Source organism: Oryctolagus cuniculus, chromosome 15 (genome assembly GCF_964237555.1).
Source record: "Oryctolagus cuniculus chromosome 15, mOryCun1.1, whole genome shotgun sequence".
Taxonomy (NCBI): domain Eukaryota; kingdom Metazoa; phylum Chordata; class Mammalia; order Lagomorpha; family Leporidae; genus Oryctolagus; species Oryctolagus cuniculus.
In genome coordinates, this window is record NC_091446.1 from 76,543,470 (window position 1) to 76,565,927 (window position 22,458).

At 46.6% G+C, this 22,458-nt stretch overlaps 1 protein-coding gene across 1 annotated transcript in view; it reads left to right on the forward strand.

Annotated features, from left to right (window-relative positions):
- Positions 1 to 22,458, forward strand: part of LOC100350278 (glutamate receptor ionotropic, delta-1) — a 328,379-nt gene that overhangs the window by 176,067 nt on the left and 129,854 nt on the right. Inside the window, exons 5-8 of the mRNA XM_070057980.1 lie at positions 9,773 to 9,874; positions 11,147 to 11,344; positions 14,452 to 14,776; positions 15,872 to 16,010. Coding sequence (XP_069914081.1) covers positions 9,773 to 9,874; positions 11,147 to 11,344; positions 14,452 to 14,776; positions 15,872 to 16,010 — 764 coding nt within the window. The remainder of the gene's footprint in view (positions 1 to 9,772; positions 9,875 to 11,146; positions 11,345 to 14,451; positions 14,777 to 15,871; positions 16,011 to 22,458) is intronic.

Here is a 22,458-nt window from a genome sequence, read left to right on the forward strand (position 1 = left end):
TCCTGGCTTCGGATCAGTGCAGCACGCCGGCCGCAACACACCGGCCATAGCGGCCACTTGTGGGGTGAACCAATGGAAAAAGGAAGACCTTTCTCTCTGTCTTTCTCTCTCTCACTGTCTAACTCTGCTTGTCCCCCCCCCAAAAAAAAACACCAAAAAAACCCCAAAACAAATAAACAAACAAACCAAAAAAACCAATGGTTTCCTGTCTGTGTGAAACAATTCAAACATTACAAGATTATGTTGTACAAGAGGTGAACATTCCATGTGATCGCATCACTCTACCCAATGCTAGAAACAGCCACATATCACTACTTTTGTGGTTTAGGCATATACACGCACCATCTCACAAAAAGAAATCAGAGTTTAAAAAGCTGAACCTACTGTGTGTGTGTGTATGTGTGTGTGTGTGTGTAATGTTATGTAAGCTGTTTGTCCCATGCACACAATGAAGCTACTTGCAGGTAAAACTGCACTTACATTCTTCTAAATCTCAAGCAAGAATGTTTCTAGTTCTTTGAGTTTGGTAGACAATTTCTTGCCTACTTCATGGCCTCTAGCTCCATGGTCAAAACGCAATCACCCAGAGGCAGTAACGTCAGCCAAGGATTTATTTTGGAATTCCCTGCCTCTAATCATTAATACCCCTCCTTAGCACATGGCTCCATTATCTTCAAAAATAATTATGGCTATCTCAGGTTTACTTAGGTGAATTATCTGCAATAAATTCCCTCAGTTGAGGTTTGATCATTCCTGACCAATGGATATAGTATCACCAGGAGATTCAAGGTATAGGACACTTCCATTGTCCCCAACAGTATCTGTTCCCTCTTTGCATTAGATACCCTGTGCCCAGTTGCAGTCCCAGGCAACCTATAATCTGCTTCCAGTCCCTAGAATATGGCCTTTGCAAAAATGTCATAAAAAGAGATCATAAATTACACCATCTTTTGCATCTGTCTGTATTCACTTGGCCTATTTCTTTTGTAACTTATCCAAGTTTTTGCACATGACAGCATCTTGGGTGTTTTTTTGCTGAGTAGGGTTTTGTTGTATCAATAAACTACAGTTTGTTTACCCATTTACCAGCTGATCAGTACTTGGACACATTGTCTCCTTTGGCTATTATAAATAAAGTTGCTATGTAGACATTGTATGGATGTATTTTATATGAGGAAACTTCAAAAAGTTCATGGATGGGGCCAGCACTGTGGCATAGCAGGTAAAGCTGCCGCCTGTGGGGCCAGCATGCCATATGGGCACCAGTTCCAGTCCCAGCTGCTCCACTTCTGATCCAGCTCTCTGCTATGGCCTGGAAAGCAGTAGACGATGGCCCAAGTCCTTGAACCCCTGCATCCATGTGGGAGACCTGAAAGAAGCTCCTGGCTCCTGGCTTCAGATCAGTGCAGCTCCAGCCATTGCAGCCATCTGGGGAGTGAACTAGTGGATGGAAGACTTCTCTACCCCTCTCTCTGCCTCTGTCTCTCTGTAACTGCCTTTCAAATAAATAAATAAAACTTTAAAAAAATTTCATGGAAAGATAGAATTAAATGATACTTATTTTGGTGCAGAAAATGTTGAATTTTATGCATAATTTTTCATAATATGCTTCTTTCTTGAATTTTCTGAAAACCTTTCATGTGTATGAAGTTCAGATTTTTTCCCAAATATATACTTTTGGTTTCACTTCATGAATGTTTTGATGACCTTTTGTGTCTCCATTATATAAATGGCCAGAGATGGACTGGTTGGGTCCATGGCAGGTGTATGTCTACCTGTGGAAGAAGTTGCTCAGCCCTGCTGCAGAGTGACTGCATATTTTGCCTTCCAGATCCTCAGCAACACTTGATAAAGTCAGTCTCTGATCTTAGCCATTCTGTTCACATTCAGTATTATCTCCTGGTAACTTTATTTTGCATGTTTCTGATGACTCACGATGCAGAGCATATATATTTCCATGTGCATATTTCCGTTGGAGAAATAAGTTCATTATTTCTAAAAATTGGATGCATCTTATCACTGAGTTGTAAGTTTTCTTAGATACCTGACACACTTCTGAGACTGGGAATGCGCGTGTGGGATCCTGTCCCCTGACTGTGGGCTGCTGTGTTCTCTTTTGCTTTCTCCCACTCCACTTGCTGGAGATGTGGTGGAAAAGTGTAGATGAATAGGGGGGCCCTCCCTAGGTGCTGGAGCTCCTGGGGACTCTCAATGTCCTGCTGGACCACACGTGGCCTTCCTTACTTTGCTAAAATTCCACACTATTTTCCCTCCTGCTTACTTTTGTAACAGCCACTTCTAGGGACCCACGCTCAGCAAAGAGGAAACCTTTCTGATGTCCTCTCTCCCTGGAGGGCAGAGATGATCTGGTGACTGCAAGTCTCTTAAAGGCTGACTTTTCGTTGTTGTTAAATAGGTTGTTGGTGATTACCTGGCTCTTTTCTTGTGGTGAAAATCAGCACAACATCTTCCTGCTGCTTTCTGTATCTTAAGCAGAAGAGGGGATGCCCCCATCTTCACTCTTAACACGACAGAAAGTCTCCTTTGCTGGTGCTCGTGAATCTGTCAGTACTTCTAGCCCAGGGAGCCCATTGTGCCCTGGTCTTCCGGAGACTGGAGACTTGGAGTTAGGTATATCTGTCGGCTCCCTCGTGCATGATACAGATGCCAGGGCTCAAAGCATTTATGCTCAGGTGTCACCTGCTCCTTGCCAACACTGCAGGGGCAGTCTCTTTCTCCCATCCTTGCTAAGGGTTTTTCATGAAGCCCCAAGCCTGACAGCTCCCCTGGCCTATTTCACTCTTCTTCAGTTCTTTAAAACTCTGCCCTCTGGAAATCCAGCCCTTGTTCGGCTGGGGCATGTTTTAAGATAGTACAGCTTTCATCAAATGCTCGATTCCCTTTGCAGATGGACTTGGCTGAGAGGGAGACGTCCAGTCCTCCCCCATCACAGAGTGAGTCCCCCCATCCTGTATGGCGTGGTTCCAGCCATTTCTCAGCAGGTATATATAGACTTGGTGTAGTATATATAGACTTGGTGCAGGTGTATATAGACTTGGTGCTGACTGCCAACTGCTGTGATTCTTAACCTCCAAAGCCTTGCCTTAGTGGCACCGATATGCTGTAATTCCCCAAAGGAACTTTCAAATTAAACCTTACTTCAGGAACCCTGGCTACCAATGTTAGTGCTGTACCCTCAGAGGCTTAGATTCTCTTTCTGAGATGCTGCATCTGTGTCTAAAATGTGTTATTCTTGCTTTTAGCCAAAACTAATACTTGCAGTCAACTGTCTACCATCAGGGCTGGCTGAATGGTCAATCAAACTGACTCATGACAGGGCCCTCCCTTCACCCCATCCCCATCCAGCACAGTGATCCCTTGAAATGCACACTGTGCCCATTTTGTTTTCCAGTGCAAATGGACAAGGGAGCAAAATGCAATAGAGGGCTTATTATGCACTTGATAATAAACCCTCATGGCCATCATTTCTGAAGCCTGTGTCCTGACAGAGGCCACCTGCACTCAGCTGACACAGTTGCTGGCTGCTGAGGGTGCAGCTCACGTGGGACTTCAGCAACGGCCCTGGGGTCAGACACTCAGGGTCATAACAATGTGACCTCACGCGCTCAGTGCTCTCTTGCCTGAGATAAGCTGTATGCTCCACTCAGCTCTGAAAGTGTAACAGGCAATTTGGGTAAAGTAAACCCTTCCTTCCCTCCCTCATTTTGTTCCTTCCCTCCTCTCCCCAGGAAATGGCATGGCTGCATATGAGGGGGTCTTCAAAAAGTTCATGGAAAAAACAAACTATGCATGGATTCCATTTATTTTTTTGCGCCAAAATAAACTTCTCTTTTAATCCCATTTTCCATGAATTTTTACAGGTTCCCTGATGTATGACACAGGTCTTATTCCATCTCTGAGCTGTAAGGCGGTTGGATTGTCTCCTCTCATCATCTTCCATCCCCAAGAAGAGACAACGGCACTGTCCCTAGGTCACAGATCCCAAATCTCTATCTTCCAAAAGAGGCCTGGCCCCACTTAGGGTTAATAGCCCTGCCTTTCTTAAGGGCAGGCCACAGAGTCCCAAATCCCTGTAACTCCCAACATGAAGAACAGCCCGCTTAACTCAGGAAATACATTTTCCTGAGGCCAGTGATTTATGAAATCTGTTCTCCGATTGGCTGATCTCCTGAACAGTTGTTTGTCATAATCAGATTTGGAAACCATTCATCTCCTTCCAAGTGATGATTGTGCCATCACCTCTGGCTCTACCCACGTTTCTGGCCCGGCCAGGGCAGATCACAGCCATGAATGAAAACCATAGCTGTCTTATCAAATACAAGCAGTGCTCGTTTTGTTTAACAGTGCTGGAAATTAGTTTTTCAGGTGCTGATCTTGACAAGTCAGCTATCAAAAGTGGGTGTCTGTGGCCATAAATTCATCGATCCCATAAACAGCGTCTGTCTGCAAAGTACAAGGAGAAGTCAGAGTAGATGCACATGCGTGCAAATGGAGCCATATGACGAAGTGTCAGGACTTCCGTGGGTAAAAGGTTTTCTTGGCTTCCCATTTATCAAACCTCTCTGCCCCATTCAGCTTTTATTGACTGAAACATTTTCCGTGGCATTGCAAGCAGGGAGCACCAGTGTTCTTGGGACACAGGTAAGGGCACAGTCTCTCCTAATGTTGCCTGCTGCGTGGTTGGGGATACATTTAAAGGCTGCATTACAAACAAAAATTTCCACTGGATTCCCTCCTCTGAATTATGCTTTTCTCTGTCCTGTTCCAATGTAACGGGTGTTCAGAGGGATGGCTTCGTTCAGAAATGATGCAGGTTGATTAGTCTTTAGAATTGGGCGAGAGCACAGAACTTCCTGGAAGCAGGGAGATTCACGCAGCCTGGGGCGCTCAGCTTCGTCCAGATGTGAGGGAATAATAAAGTCTCCTGTCCAACATGCAGTATCCCGAATCCGGGAACACAGCTGCACTTTGATGTGTTGGAAAGGCAGAATTTGGGTTTTGCTTTGAAGTAGTTTTTCTTTCTTTGTCAGGGTGCAGGATGCCCAACGGCCAGGTAGAGAGATGCTTGCATTGAAACAAAACAAAAAATAACTAAGTCCCGAGCACTTTGAGACAAAAAGATAAGGGTGATGACAGCTTTAGAGAAACCTTTTTTTTTTCACCTCTCATCAAATTCCACTTTTTTTTTGACAGGCAGAGTGGACAGTGAGAAAGGTCTTCCTTTCTTCCGTTGGTTCATCCCCCAATAGCCACTGCGGCCAGCACACCACGCTGATCTGAAGCCAGGAGCCAGGTGTTTCTCCTGGTCTCCCATGCAGGTGCAGGGCCCAAGCACTACCTTCCCGGGGCACAGCAGAGAGCTGGACAGGAAGAGGAGTGACCGGGACAGAATCCTGCGCCCCAACCATGACTAGAACCTGGTGTGCCAGCGCCGCAGGTGGAGGATTAGGTTATTGAACTGCGGCGCCAGCCCCACTTTGTTTTAAAAGGTGCTCTTGTATCAGGGTCATCTGAATATTAACTGAGATGCTTTGGTGCTGTCATTCTTAGTGGAAAAACGTTGCCTGACCTCACACATCTGTGTTTCAGCTCTGGCTGCGTCCCTATACCCTGCTACAACAGGTTTATGGAGCCTTTCTCCAGTGTGGAGGGGTCTTTAATAAGAGACGCTGGTTGAATCTGCAGTAGGAGTGCACCCCCAGGCCACAGCTCCTTGGTGCCAGAGCACTGATTTTGTGAGTTCTGACTCTCACGTGGGCCTTGGGGTACTGGCAGATCGCTTGACTCCTTTTGTACCCTTGACATTTGCCTCTCGTCGAAGTGCATGTGATAAAGGTTTTGCTTAATCACCTATGCCAGTTATTTTTATCCAAGGCTTATTTTTCTTCTTGTGAAAGGAATGAGAAACCTGTTAAAACCCAGAGGAGCATAAAGAAGGGAATGATGGTTATTCCTAATTCCACCAACCACGTGTAACACATGCTTACTGTATCTCATTTTAATATATCCTTTCCTCCTTCTACTATAGCTGTTGTTTTATTTTTTAAACACCATTAAGGCTGCACAGGACATGCGGTTTTACAATCTGCTTCTTTATTTTGTGTTTCTTAATTAAGCTATTTTATAATAGATTATTTCAAAATTCTTTTCTCCTATGAATAGCCCCTCAACTTGGTAAGCAGGGAAGATGGTTTTCTTCCATTTTATAGATAAGAAAATGGAATCTCGGAGCAGTTTAATTAATTGAACAAATATTTGTGGACTTGCTTTCACTGTTTCTAATGCTGTACTTCCCAGGGAAGGGGTGAGAGCAAGGAGCAGAGATCTGCAGGCTCACATACACCTACTTATTCCCAGCTTCCCGTCTCCATCCCCAAAGCTACACCAGTGTTAGAAGCAAATCTTGGAGAGAAGGATGTGGTGTTTGGTGCATGGTGGACAGGAATGAACAAGGCACGTCTGAGCTGCAGAGCCTGAGACCAGATGGCTTAGGAAGATGGAGTTTTGACCCAGAGAACACAGCAAGGAAGCTGGGTCCCACAGCTGCCTCGCAGACTCAGCCCCAGAGATGATTTCTATTGCAGGTTGAGTGGCACATTCATTAGTCGTAATCAGTGTGGTCAGTGTGTCACAGTAATGTTAACACCTCAATGACAGAGAGTGGGGCATATGGACATTCTCTGCACGATTCCTACAACTTTTCTGTAAATCCAAAACTACTCCAAAGTGAAAGCTTATTTGCAAAAAACCCACACAGATGATTAAGGGGTGAGCATTTGGCCTAGTCGCTGAGATATTGGTGAAGATGCTTGCATCCCATATTGGAGTGAGTGGTTCGAGACCTGACCCTGGCTCCTGACTCCAGCTTCCTGCTAATGCAGACCCGGGGAGGTGGTGGTGATGGATCACATGACTGGGTCCCTGCCACCCCCGTGGGTGACCAGACTGACCCCAGGTCGGAGCTTTTGTGAGCATCTGGGGAGTGAACCAGTGAATGAATTTTCTCTCTCAAGTAAATACATAATTCAAATCATTAAGCATTTACCAGATCCCGAGGAAGACAACTGGCGCTCCAGGCAGAAGGAGCTGATGCCCAGGTCGGGAGGGAAGACAGTGTGCTGTAGCTGTACAAAGTGAAGTGTGGCTGAGGACCATTGCTGGCCTGGGATTGGGAAGACCTTTCTTTAACTGGCATAGTTCATGTTTGGGTTTGCTTCCTGTAAAGGCACCCACCAGCATAGCACAAGGCTGGAAGAGAAAGAGAGAGGGTGGGTTAATGAGACCAGTGAGCAGGCTGTTGGAAGGTTTGAGGCAGAGGAGCTGCTGCCTGGAGCCAGGCAGTGGCTGGAAGCTTCTTAGAGCTGAGCTAGCACCCTGGCAGCACAGGGCTCTGTCCCAATGCCTTCTTCCTGCTTCATTCTCCATCATGCCTGACGCAATCCTGGTAGACGGGCAGGTAAAGCCTTCCTGATCAAGCACAGCCCTGCTTCTTTTGCTCGTCTAAACCAGAGCAGCAGGGGGCCAGCATGCTCCGTCCTTGTGCAGGGGTCCGGGGTGGGAAACATTTGGCACCAGGTGTTAGGAACTCAGATCCTGGCGTGGGACAGTGCGTCCAGTCTCTGAACTTGGAAGCCAGGATTAAGAAACAACCACCTCCACTATCAATTTGTGAGCCACTGGGATGCTCAAGGAGACCTTCAGAACTCTACCCAGGCCTGGAAGAGTACAGAACACACATGAGGGTTAAGCAACTCCAGTACCTGGATTGAGCAGTTAGGGGGTGCACATCATTATGTCATGGTGAACACATACCATCCCTGCCCCCTGAGTCCCCACTGAGGTATCCAAAGAAGGCAGAGAATCAATCCCTTTGCTCTCCTCCTCGGAATTTGTTGTCTTCCCTCTGACTGTCACTGTAATCCAGCTGCAGGAATCAATTTGAGGTCTTAGGACTCTTTCTTCAGAACCAGTGGAGAAGCATCCATGTTTCCTTCCCACTGTACCAGTTCCCAAAGTCTGGTATCATCAGCATCTTGATGTCCTTGACCAGAGTTCTGGGTAGATCTTAACTTGCTTTCACTGGAGTGCCTTCTGAAATAATCTGGTGGTTTGGGGCCGGGGGAACTCTTCAAAGTGCATGGCTACACTCTTAACTAAATTCACATTCATCACTGCTAGACATCCTGCTAGGAGAGAGCTGTCTTGGTAGGTGTCATGTTCAAAGTGACAGTAGGACATGTCAGATTCCTTGGAAACTGGCTCTAGGATCCCCTTCCTCATCCTGGTGGTTTTGATTGAGGCCCCAGAGATGTATCATCTTCCAGGTGGAATGGTCACTGAGGTTCTGGACCTCATAGCCAGGTCTCAGTGTGCAGACCCTGCAGCCAGTGCCAGGGCTGTGGTTGGTGCTGGGAGAGTGCTCATGTCCTCCTGTGGAGCTGCTTATGGCTCCATTAGATCCCACAGTGCCAGAGGAATATTTCCACTGCTCAGGTCAACTAGGGGTCTTTGGGGTCTTTCCTGACAAAGAATAGGCACTGCGCATGGCTGTCAGATCCTTACATAAATGGTGATCCATGAAGCAGCAGCAATCAGCAGCACCTAGGAGCTTGTTAGACAGAAATAATCTCCAAGCCTAGAATCAGAAAGTGCATATGAAACCCCTGAGTGATTTGTGTGTGCATCATCGTTTAAGAATTACTGGTTCAACCTACAGCAGTGGCTCGGAATCCTGGCTGTCTGTAACCACCATATCTAGACCATGATACCTAAATCACTTAGCTCATAATCTCTGGAGGTGGGGCCCAGCATTCAGGGTATTAAAGAGCTCCCTGAGAGATCCTACTATACAGCCAAGCCAAGGATTCCAGAAGGGCATGCCAGGACCGTTCCAAGGGCATGGATATTACCCTAAGGCTCTGATTTAGTTGCTTTGAAGTGGGGCCAGTATGTTCTGTATTTTCTCTCACCTGTCTCCAGTTTATAGTTGAGAATCATTGACCAGACAAAGATGTGGCCATTTTTGCTCTGGCCCTGCAGGGATGCAGGCCACTGAGTCCTGGGAACAACTGTGTCTCCTCTGTTTCCGAGCGATGGCAGAGTCTTCACCACCTTAGGGCACCTGGCACAGTTGCATCGAGCCACTGCACACAGCCAGGAAGTGCAGAAGGATGTGGCACACACACAGAATATTTTTGTGCTCTCCCCCTCTGCTGCCTATCTGATGGCATTTACACTACAGAGAAAACATGCAGAGAGCTCCTGGCCATGCTTGCAGTAGGCACCAGGGTGCAAGAGAAGCTGCACACTTGGGCTTTTGTTACTTGCTTTACTGCTGAGCCCCAGCCTGCCTGTGGCAGTGGCAATGGTTTAATTTAAGGCCCTGTGGCCCAAGAAAGTCAAAGGAGTGATTAAAGAAAGAGGAGACTTTGTGGAAGACAAAGTGATACAGCCTCTGTGTGCAGACAGAATACAATTGGGACATAAACATTTGTCCTAGTGACAAGCTCTTCCCAACTGCTTGCATTTTGGGGATACCCGCAGTCCCAGAGGCCTGGGTGAGCTGATGGAGGCAATGGACCTCTCTGTTCTCCTTTACAACTGCAGGATGGATCTGGGTCTCTGGGAAGCCCACAGGGCTGCTGCCCACCTCCCTGCCTGACTCAGGTTCCCAGTTTAGGAAACGTGTTCCTAAGGAATGCACAGGTGCCTGTACCATGTGTGTGTGTCTCACACTCCCTCTCCTCCACAGCTGGCAACGTGGGACTCAGAGAAAGGCCTGAATGGCAGCCTACAGGAGAGGCCCATGGGCAGCCGCCTCCAAGGACTGACTCTCAAAGTGGTGACTGTCTTGGTAGGATCACGGGGATATTCTGGGAGCTTAAGGCTGCTGTCTGTTTAGGGCTGTGTTAGGAGAGAAAGGGGATCTTGAGGAGCAAACGAGCCTTTCAATCAAATAACTGTGAAAGGGTAAGACTCCAAGGGAGGTCCCTCAACTGCTCTAGAGCAGGGGCCCTGCATCCAGATCCACCGCTGACCTCAAGAGGGCGCTCTGCCGCTCCTTTGCTCCTTGGGCATCAACAGGGTCTTGACCAACTGGCTGCTGGTCTTCAGGTGAGTGGTGCGGGCAGCCAGGGTCCCCAGAAGGGTGCTGGGAGGAGGAAGTTCTTTCAGCCCCCAGCACTCTGGGTGGCCCACATGACACAAACTTCCTGATGAAACGCACTTGCTAGTTGCTTGGGCCAGCATCATTGCCCTGGGATCATAGACTTTTGCATTTCTAAGGGACTTCGGATTTACCCCTTACTTACGAGCTGGGTCGGACATGGTCCAGATGTTCCCCTCAGTTCCAGCAGGCACAGAAGCCCCTGGTGTTTCTGCAGACCCTGAATGTGCCTTGTATCTTTTTCTCCCAACAACACTAAATTAATGAGATATAGGCTCTGTCACCATTTGCCCAAAGCTCCTTCTTGTTCCGTTTCCTGCAAGAAGGAAGGGGAGTGTGAGGGGGAGGCTGGGCTGCCTTCCAGGGAGCCACCTGCTCCACACATGACACAGCACAAAATGTGTGGGTGTGTACACAGCACAGCTTTGGGCTCAGAACCTGTGGATTTTAATTCGAGCCTACCCTTTCACTTATAGCATGACCTTGGCTGGTTCATCAGCATCTATTTTCTAGTACAAGCTGATAGATAAAATACGGTCTTCTCTCAATTTAATATCTCAGATCTTTATTGCCATTTATTATCCTGGATGAGAAGTGTCACATGTCTTATGTAGGTCTCCTAAAATTATGGCATTTCCTAAGGACAGAGTGTGTTACAAATGAAAGTAGGAAAACGAGGGCTGTTATTCTACGAGCTGGGGTTTGGGCACAGCCTGGGATGACGTCACACAGGACAGGTAAATTTGCATGGCTGTGTGTTGACCTGCTGATTGGGGTGATTGTCCTGCACACTGTTCCTTGATTGCCCATAAACTGCTTTTAGAAAAGGGCAGAGGAGTTCAGCCTCCAGGTCGAAATTGGGTAAATGCTAACAATTCAAGTTAGGATTCCTAGATGGGTCTGTCCGACTGTACCCCAGACATGGGTGTTAATGAAGATCGTTCGTTCTGCTGTTCCCAGGAAGAGCCTTTCGTGATGGTGGCTGAGAACATCCTTGGGCAGCCTAAGCGCTACAAGGGGTTCTCCATCGATGTCCTGGACGCGCTGGCCAAGGCTTTGGGCTTCAAGTATGAGATTTACCAGGCCCCTGATGGCAGGTACGGTCACCAGCTCCACAACACCTCCTGGAACGGGATGATCGGGGAGCTTATCAGCAAGGTAGGTCCCACAAGCTGGTTCATGACAAGGGGCCCCCTGGTGTGCCCCTGGGTGGCCTCACTACTTGGCCCACTATGCTGTTGGTCCAGCTAAACAGTCTGGTTACCCTCCTCTGCACCTGTGACTGCTCTGTTACCTTCTCCTCCTCCAGCGCTCTGTGTCTCCCTCCCTAACCATTGCTTTCATCTGTTCCAAGCCCATCCACCATGCCTACCCTGTAGCACTCTCATCAGGAGACCCATCCCCCTTCCTGGTGCTGAAACAGGGACCTAGTGCCCTTTCTCCTCTTGCCCAGAGACAATAGCGGGTTACGTGCATGTTGGCATTTGCGTAAACATGCGTATGTGACTGTTCTGCATAGCCATGTGTCTGTGGTGTGACATCCCCAGCCCTGCATACTTGTCTCAGATCTTTACCTTTCATCCCTCCTGCAGAACCTGTATCCTCATGGGAACTCGGGGCTTGAGGCCAGTCCCTCTCACCCCCAGCCTTGCCTCTGGATTCTAGGGACCTGTCAATCATTTCCCCACCATCACTTCTAACAGTGGTATTGGACTCATTCTTACTTTTTTTTTTTTGACAGGCAGAGTGGACAGTGAGAGAGAGAGACAGAGAGAAAGGTCTTCCTTTGCCGTTGGTTCACCCTCCAATGGCCGCCGCGGCCAGCGTGCTGCGGCCAGCGCACCGCACTGATCCGATGGCAGGAGCCGGGTACTTGTCCTGGTCTCCCATGGGGTGCAGGGCCCAAGCACTTGGGCCATCCTCCACTGTACTCCCTGGCCACAGCAAAGAGCTGGCCTGGAAGAGGGGCAACCGGGACAGAATCCGGCGCCCCGACCGGGACTAGAACCCAGTGTGCCGGTGCCGCAAGGCGGAGGATTAGCCTAGTGAGCTACGGCACCGGCCTCATTCTTACTTTTGACACACACATGTTGACAATTGTGTACTGTGCTGTGGACAGCCCTTGACTCCCAGTGTGTAGACTCCCTGCACCCATGCATGTTGCTAGTATCTCACATTAGTCACCATAACTGTCATGCCCGCCCTCCCCAGCCTGGACCACAGCTTGTTCTGCTTTGACCTCTTTGGGGTCTTTACTCCCCAGACACAGGCTCTTTGCTTTTTAAAGGTATCAAGGTAGGCACTAGGCCTGGGATCACTGCAATTTCCCTTTATCTTTTTTGAGAAACAAATTTATTGTGGGGAATTTCAGATACTATGTAAGTTAGCCATTTTAGATGTCAATGCAATGATTTGAGTAACTGTACTGAGTGTGAAGCCCTCTCTGTAATCTACTTTGAGAGCTCTGCTATAATCCCACTGCGGGCTCCCCTACCGATCTACAGTTACTGCCATTCCCGCCCCCAGCCCAAGGCAACCACTAATCTACTTTCCATCTCTGCTGAGTTGCAGTTGTGACATTTCATACAAATGCACTCATGCAATATATGGTCTCTTGCCTCTGGCTCTTCCCACTTAGCCCGTGCATTTGAGTCTATCCTGCTCAGATGTTTCTGTGCCCACCTGGCACTGCAGCCTCCCCTGCCTGGTACATCCTCTGTGGCTGACCACACAGAGAGAGCCTCTCTTCCTTTCATCCCTCATGCACCCATGCTCCTGATGTCCTGTTGCATCCAAGCCCTGAATTGGTTCTGTTCTTGGCCTTCTTAACTCTGATAGCCAGGCTGCTGCACGCAAGTAGAGAAGAAAATGATGAATCTGTTCAGATGAGGGTCTGAGCTTTGCTCTCTAGCCTCAGCTGGGCCTCTGTGCAACGCAACCCCCAAGCTTACCCTTTGTGGGTCCCCTTGGCCACATCCCTCAAAGACGTCTTCCAAAGTTTCCCTTTCTCCTAGAGCTCCCTAATGAGCCTCCATCCTCCTCTTATATTGGGGGAAAGAAATTGAGACTTCTGGTCATGAAATTAATTTTTACTCCTTATAAAATACATACCTGCTGGCATCTGCCCTCCCCTCCATAGGCAAGTATTGCCTGCCCTGTCCTGCTGTGGGGGGAGTGTCTCTCTCCTGTCACTGGTCAACCCCTCCACCTCTGTCATGAGTTGATTCGCTAGTGTGTCCTGTAGACCTTACGTACACTAGAGTATAAACCTACCCTTAAATATGCTCCAAACTCTCCCAACCCTAAAAGCAACAACTGGATATTGGGTTTCTGGGAAGAAAGGCAAGAACCAGAGATGAAAGATGTGACAAGTGTAAGAGGAGTGCTTGAACAAAGTCCTCTCCCACATCTTGTGTCCTCTGTACTTTAGATGGTGTTGGATGTCAGTTTATCTGCACTTCCAAGCCATACATTCAATCTTATAAAATCCTTTCCCCCACTTTGACACATGGGTCAAACCGGTGGTCAGGATTGGCTGTTCAAAAACACACCATAATCACTGCTGATGCCTCCTACCTGGAGGTCCCAGAGCCAAGATCAAAGTGATGACCATGCCTCTCAGCACTCTAACAGCCACAGCAAACTAGACCATATAGCCCATCTCCCTCTCTCTAGGCAGTGAGGCTCCTAACCTCTCCCAGACATGGCAGCCTCATCTCCAGTCCAGGTCCATACTACTGGAGCATTTGTCTGTTTTTAAAATGAAGCCATTTTTGGAAGCAGAACTCTTGGGGGACATTTTGAGGTCACCGTAGGGCATGTGCAGAGCAACCCTTCGCAGTATGGCTTGGGTACAAGAAAAACCAGCTCATGTGTCTGTAGGCCGTGAGATAGGGAATGGAGGGAGACATAAACCAGTAGATGACCCTTTATTCCTAGGGAGTTTTACTCTGCATATAAAACAATCCGGGCCCCAAATGTTAGTGGAGTTCACCATGGTTGAACAGCTCACCATCTAATTGCTGAAATCTTTTAGAAAAGAGAGGGATCGATGGGGTGATGGTGTTGTGGAGACTGGCCCTGCTGTCCAGGGGAAATTTGGATAACCCTGGAAGAAGAGAGGAGAGGCAACAGCAGACAGCAGTGTTGGACTTGACTTTACAGGGTGCAGAGCCACAGGGTGTCAACCCTCAAATCCGCTTCCTCTGCACAGAAGCCCTGGAGGGGCGGGGGTGCGTGGACTGAGGAGCTGGTTTGCCTTTCAGAGAGCAGACGTGGCCATCTCCGCCATCACCATCACCCCCGAGAGGGAGAGCGTCGTGGACTTCAGCAAGCGGTACATGGACTACTCAGTGGGGATCCTCATGAAGAAGCCCGAGGAGAAGATCAGCATCTTCTCCCTGTTCGCGCCCTTTGACTTCGCGGTGTGGGCCTGCATCGCCGCCGCCATCCCTGTGGTGGGGGTGCTCATCTTTGTGCTGAACCGGATCCAGGCTGTGAGGGCACAGAGTGCCACCCAGCCGCGACCTTCCGCCTCTGCCACCCTGCACAGCGCCATCTGGATCGTGTACGGAGCCTTCGTGCAGCAAGGTACCTGCCTGTCTCCTGGCCTTGGTTAACCCTGAGGACCTGGAAGGACTTTTCCCTGTGGGCAGTGTTCTTAGAAATGACTTCACCCAGTCATTTTAAATGCAATTTGATTTCATCTCTAACACAGTCCTAATATCACACTGCCCCAATTTCTCTATGTGATATCAGATTGAAACAGAATAAAATGATGACAAAGAACTCAACTTCAGATCCTGATTCTCCCCGTTAGGTAAAATTAACTTTGGAGTTCTGCCTTGAGCGTCTCTCCTCTCCCACCTTTGATTGCTAGGCACATGAGGTTGTCAGGAGAAACCCTGCATCTGGTTTAAATTTGCAGTCATAATGGGGGAAAATAATCCCAATTGTACTGCAGTCTGCTAGGCATTCTCCTCTGCTTGAGGGTTCTGCACCGTGCAATTTGGGGTGGAAAAGGACAAATTGCAAAGTTCCTAATGTGAGTCGTGGTCCTGTTTTTACCCTAGTGAAAGCTTTTCAAGGTTATATAAGGAGAATAGGTGGGCAGTGAGGAGCTTTCCTCTGCTACCACCTAAGGGACCAAGGAGAAATAATTGGCCTGAAAGAGGCAGCTTCTCCCTGAAAGTTACTTGCAATGATTTCTGAGAATCCTGGAGAAAAAGTCTTCTAGTGAGGGTTGAATATTAATAGAAGTCGTATGGTACATCTTATTCCTTGGTTGAAAAGAAAGCTCTGGAACCCTCTGGGTAGACAGCCTGTATTTACAAAATCTCTGAGTCTACTCTGCGTGGCTTTGGAATCAGAGGGGATGCTGCCCTAGGAGTTCTCACCTCGGTGAGAAGGTTTTGGCATTCAGAATTCTGTCCCCGGTGTTGTGGCACGCTTCTTATCCCTGCACGGCCCGTCTGGACTCCTGCGTGTTCTGTGGTCCTCCATCCTGTTCCAAGGTCAGTAGCTGTAGACGTCTTGGCTGCTACCAGCAAAGCTCCCCTCACGCAGTGGGCAGTCCCTTCCCTGGTCCCCTGGCCTGGCCACAGGGCAGAGCAGGTCTCTGGGGAAGGGAGTGAAGCTCCCATCCCCCACCCCCACTGGCCAGTTCACCCTGCCTGCCTTCCGCAGGTGGTGAATCTTCCGTGAACTCCATGGCGATGCGCATCGTGATGGGCAGTTGGTGGCTCTTCACCCTCATCGTGTGCTCCTCCTACACAGCCAACCTTGCTGCCTTCCTCACAGTGTCCAGGATGGACAACCCCATAAGGTAAGCCTGTTCCTTCTTCTAGATCTAGAGTGATGTAAGACATGGTACAAACCTGTCAGGGCTCTCAGGTGTTGTGGATAGAACCTGAGGGCACAGAGAGACTCAGATCCTGGATCTGCAGTCAGATAACTAAAATCTTTCATGCCAAGAGAAGAGCTTCATTCTTGTTGTATTTTGTTTCCTGTACAATTGCATAAATGTATAAATTCATGTCTTTGAACTTTGAATGCTGCTTACAAAAGTCAACAAATCAAACATTAAGATTAACAAATTAAATTTCCTCTGACATTTAAACTTGTTCGCAGACATTTAAGCAAATTTTATCAATGTTTAGTTAAAATTAATTTAAGTCACAAGTCTAATATTTTTCAAATCTTCAAATACCTTAAAGTGATTTAAAACATGCCAATTATCACAAAGAATAGAAAACTTATTCCACTTACATTTCAACAATTTTTGAAACCAGGGCAGGCATTTGGCAAAGAGGTTAGGATGCTGTTGGGATGCCCACATCCCATATTGAGGAGCCCGAGTTTGAGTCCTGGCTCCACTTCTTTTTTTTTTTTTTTTTTTTTTGACAGGCAGAGTGGACAGTGAGAGAGAGAGAGACAGAGAGAAAGGTCTTCCTTTGCCGTTGGTTCACCCTCCAATGGCCGCTGTGGCCGGCGCGCTGCGGCCGGCGCACCGCGCTGATCCGATGGCAGGAGCCAGGAGCCAGGTGCTTTTCCTGGTCTCCCATGGGGTGCAGGGCCCAAGCACCTGGGCCATCCTCCACTGCACTCCCTGGCCACAGCAGAGGGCTGGCCTGGAAGAGGGGCAAGCGGGACAGAATCCGGCGCCCCAACCAGGACTAGAACCCGGTGTGCCGGCGCCGCTAGGCGGAGGATTAGCCTAGTGAGCCGCGGCGCCGGCGCTGGCTCCACTTCTGGTTTCAGCTTTCTGCTAACTTACACACACCCTGGGAGGCAGCAGGTAATAATGGCTCAGGCACTTGGGTCTCTGCCACCCACATGGGAGATCTGGATTGAGTTCCAGGCTCCAGGCTTTGGCCTGTTCCAGACTCAGTTACTGTGGGCATTGTAGGAGTGAACCAGCAGATGGAGGATCCCTGCCCTTCATCGCCCACCTCTCTCTGCCTTTTAAATAAAATGAAAATACATAAATGAAACCTTTAAAAATTATTGAAACCAAGGACTCAAAGGCTGTCTTCATTTTTACAAAATGTTAAAATGATGGCCTAGAAGAATGAGTTCAGGATGGATGGATGCCTCTTGGAAATGCTTTTATTTTACGATCAGACTCGGAAATGCACATCGAGAATGTGATTGCTGACGTGGCCGCCTCACAGATCTATTCCACACTCACTGCACTCTCTGTGGGCTTCCATATGACCCCTCATTTGAGCCCCAGCTGGGATTTTCTGAGTCTCTGCCTTCAGTAGCCTCTGTAATCCATCCCGCTCTGTTATCACATCCACTCTGCATCGTGGCTGTCCTCAAACCAGCCACACTCAATGAGCTTCTCAAAGAGTTCAGACTCCTTGATCAGGGTTCAAGGTTAAGTATGATATTATCTAGTGTCTGTATTAAACTGACATTGACTGAGACAATTGTAGATTTGCGTGCAATTTTAAGAGACAATATGACGGTCTTCCAGTGTCCTTTACCCAGTCTCACCCAGTGGAAATATTTTGAAAAGTTAGTATTGTACCACAGGCAGCGTACTGACATTGATAGAATTGATGGATTTTATTCAGCCTTCCCCTCCTGTATGCATCTGTGTCTGTGTGTGTGCATTTTGGTCTGTATGTCTGTGTGTATGTGTGCATTTGATTCTGTGTCTCTCTGTGTGTGTATGTATGCATTTGGTTCTTTGTGTCTTTCTGTGTGTCTCTGTGCCTCTGTATGCATTTGGTCTCTGTGTGCATTTGGTGAGTAGCCACCTCCACAGTACAGACACTGAGCAGTCCTATCACAACAGGAATCCCTTGTGTCATCCCGTGATAACCATACTTGCCTCTTCCTAGTTCTTGCCCTCTCTTTCCATCCCTAATCATGGCAATCTCTAATTGCCCTCTAATTATAAAATTTTATGCTTCCAATCATGTTATACAAATGGGTCATATCTTTTGGCTTTAGCTCCTTCAGCATAATCTCGTACATTTATCCAGCTTATTGTATGTATTAATAGTTCATTGCTTTGTATTGATGAGTGGCATCCTGTGTACTACAGTTTGTTTAGTCACCCATTGAAGGACATATGGGTTGTTTCCAGTTCTTGGTAATTATGAATAAAGCTGGTATGAACATTTGGGTGCACATTTTTGCGTGAACATAAGTTTTCATTTACATGTGATAAATATGCAAGAGTGCAATTGCGGGGTCATATGGTAATTACATGTTGAGTTTTTTTTTTTTTTTAAACTATCCAACTGCCTTCCACAGCGGCCACACCATTTTACATTTCTGCCAGCAGTGGGGGAGTGGTCCAGCTTCTCTGCATCTCTGCCAGCACCTGGTGTGTAACTGTCTTTCCTTTGACCATGCTGGTAGTGTGCAGAGCTGTCTTGTGTGGGTCTCATTTTGCATCTCCCTAAGGATTCATGAAGTAGAGACCATTTCCTGTGCTCATTCCCTATCTGTGCATCCTGTTCAGGGAAATAGCTGCTTTTGTCTTTTGTTCATTTTCCAATGAGAGTGATTGATTTTTACTGTTTGAATTTGGAAAGCTTTTTATGCAGTTTAGATATGCGTTGTCAAGTAAGTGATTTGCAAATAAGTCCTACCATTCTAAGGGGTCTTTTCAACCCTTTAACAGAATCTTTACATAGAGAAGAGGTTTTAATTTTGATAAGGTTAAATTTAGAAACTTTTTTTTTTATGGATCCTGCTTTTGGTGTCAAATCTTTGCTTAGCCAGAGACTCTGAAGATTGTCTTGTGTTTTCTCCTTCCACCTAAATCTTTTGAATTTTTGCAGTTTTACAATTCAGCAAACAATTAGTTTTATATAAAGTTTGAGGCTTAGGTTTAGGTTGAAGCCTCTCTCTCTCTCTCTCTCTCTCTTTCTCTCATTTGTCCAGTTCCTTGAGCATCACTTGTTGAAAATGCAATTCTCTGGCCTACACCGTGGTTCACTAAGCTAATCCTCTGCCTGCAGCGCTGGTACCCTGGGTTCTAGTCCTGGTTGGGGCGCCGGATTCTGTCCCGGTTGCTCCTCTTCCAGTCCAGCTCTGTGCTGTGGCCCGGGAAGGCAGTGGAGGATGGCTTAACTCCTTGGGCCCTGCACCCGCATGGGAGACCAGGAGGAAGCACCTGGCTCCTGGCTTTGGATGCCGGCCGCAGCATGCCAGCTGCAGCGCACCAGCCATAGCAGCCATTTCGGGGGTGAACCAACGGAAAAGGAAGACCTTTCTCTCTGTCTCTCTCTCTCTGTCTAACTCTGCCTGAAAAAGAAAGAAAGAAAGAAAGAAAGAAAGAAAGAAAGAAAGAAAGAAAATGCAATCCTCTAATGGATATACTGCATATGTGTGTGTGTGTGCCATACGACACAATACATTATGAAATGATGACCACAGACAAGGAAAACATAGCCATCACTTCACATGGCCATCATGTGCGTGTGTGGTGAGAACATATAAGATCTTAGCTTCTTAGTTAAAAATTCCAGCTATACCTATAGCATTGCTAATGAGTACCACCAGTGCTTAGACCTTCACAACTTACTCATCCTATGTAACTGAAACTTTTCTACCTTGCACCAAAACCTCACATTTCCTTCAGCCACCATTCTGGTCTCTGCTTTGATGAGTTCAGTTTTTTTTTTTAACTTTTATTTAATGAATATAAATTTGCAAAGTACGGCTTATGGATTACAATGGCTTCCCCCCCATAACATCTCTCCCACCCGCATCCCTCCCCTTTCCCACTCCCTCTCCCCTTCCATTCACATGAGGATTCATTTTCGATTCTCTTTATATACAGAAGATCAGTTTAGCATACATTAAGTAAAGATTTCAACAGTTAGCTCCCACACAAACATAAAGTGAAAAATAATAGATGATTTTTTAAATGATGATGAAATCAGATCAGACCTATTGTCATGTTTAATCCCAGTGAGTGTCAAGTTGGGAATTGATAATTTCTTTTTTTTTTTTTACAGAAGATCGGTTTAGTATACATTAAGTAAAGATTTCAACAGTTTGCACCCCCATAGAAACACAAAGCGAAATATACTGTTTGAGTACTCATTATAGCATTAAGTCTCAATGTACAGCACATTAAGGACAGAGATCCTACATGAGGAGTAAGTGCACAGTGACTCCTGTTGTTGACTTTACAAATTGACACTCCTGTTTATGACATCAGTAATCTCCCTATGCACCAGTCATGAGTTTCCAAGGCTATGGAAGCCTTTTGAGTTCACCGATTCTTATCTTGTTTAGACAAGGTCATAGTCAAAGTGGAGGTTCTCTCCTCCCTTCAGAGAAAGGTACCTCCTTCTTTGAAGACCTGTTCTTTCCACTGGGATCTCACTCACAGAGATCTTTCATTTAGGGTTTTTTTTTTTTTTTTTTTTTTTTTTTTTTTTTTTTTTGCCAGAGTGTCTTGGCTTTCCATGCCTGAAATACTCTCATGGGCTTTTCAGCCAGATCCGAATGCCTTTAGGGCTGATTCTGAGGCCAGAGTGCTGTTTAGGACATCCGCCATTCTATGAGTCTGCTGAGTATCTCGCTTCCCATGTTGGATCACTCTCCCCTTTATTTATTCTATCGGTTAGTATTAGCAGGTACTAGACTTGTTTATGTGCTCCCTTTGACTCTTAGTCCTTTCATTATGATCAATTGTGAACTAAGATTGATCACTTGGACTGGTGAGATGGCATTGGTACATGCCACCTTGATGGGATTAAATTGGAGTCCCCTGGTATGTTTCTAACTCTACCATTTGGGGCAAGTCAGTTTGAGCATGTCCCAAATTGTACATCTCTTCCCTCTCTTATTCCTACTCTTATGTTTAACAGGGATCACATTTCAGTTAAATTTCAACACTTAAGAATAACTGTGTATTAATTACAGAATTAAACCAGTCATATTAAGTAGAACAGACAAAAAATAACTACTAAGAGGGATAATGTATTAAGTTGTTCATTAACAGTCAGGGCTATGCTGATCAAGTCACCGTTTCCCATAGTGTCCATTTCACTTCAACAGGTTTCCTTTTTGGTGTTCAGTCGGTTGTCACCGATCAGGGCGAACATATGGTATTTGTCCCTTTGGGACTGGCTTATTTCACTCAGCATGATGTGTTTCAGATTCCTCCATTTTGTTGCAAATGACTGGATTTCGTTCTTTCTTACTGCGGTATAGTATTCTAAAGAGTACATATCCCATAATTTCTTTATCCAGTCTACCGTTGATGGGCATTTAGGTTGGTTCCAGGTCTTAGCTATTGTGAATTGAGCTGCAATAAACATTAGGGTGCAGACCGCGTTTTTGTTTGCCAATTTAAATTCCTTTGGGTAAATTCCAAGGAGTGGGATGGCTGGGTCGAATGGTAGGGTTATCTTCAGGTTTCTGAGGAATCTCCAGACTGACTTCCATAGTGGCTTGACCAGTTTGCATTCCCACCAACAGTGGGTTAGTGTCCCTTTTTCCCCACATCCTCGCCAGCATCTGTTGTTGGTAGATTTCTGTATGTGAGCCATTCTAACCGGGGTGAGGTAAAACCTCATTGTGGTTTTGATTTGCATTTCCCTGATTGCTAATGACCTTGAACATTTTTTCATGTGTCTGTTGGCCATTTGGATTTCCTCTTTTGAAAAATGTCTATTGAGGTCCTTGGCCCATCTCTTAAGTGGGTTGTTTGTTTTGATGTTGTGGAGTTTCTTGATCTCTTTGTAGATTCTGGTTATTAACCCTTTATCTGTTGCATAGTTTGCAAATATTTTTTCCCATTCTGTCGGTTGTCTCTTCACTCTCCTGACTGTTTCTTTTGCAGTACAGAAACTTCTCAATTTGATGCAATCCCAATAGTTGATTTTGGCTTTGACTGCCTGTGCCTCCTGGGTCTTTTCCAGAAACTCTTTGCCTGTGCCAATATCTTGAAGGGTTTCTCCAATGTTCTCTAGTAACTTGATGGTGTCAGGTCATAGATTTAGGTCTTTAATCCATGTTGAGTGGATTTTTGTGTAAGGTGTAAGGTAGGGGTCTTGCTTTATGATTCTGCACGTGGAAATCCAATTTTCCCAGCACCATTTATTGAATAGACTGTCCTTGCTCCAGGAATTAGTTTTAGATCCTTGATCAAATATAAGTTGGCTGTAGATGTTTGGGTTGATTTCTGGTGTTTCAATTCTGTTCCATTGGTCTATCCATCTGTTTCTGTACCAGTACCATGCTGTTTTGATTACAACTGCCCTGTAGTATGTCCTGAAATCTGGTATTGTGAT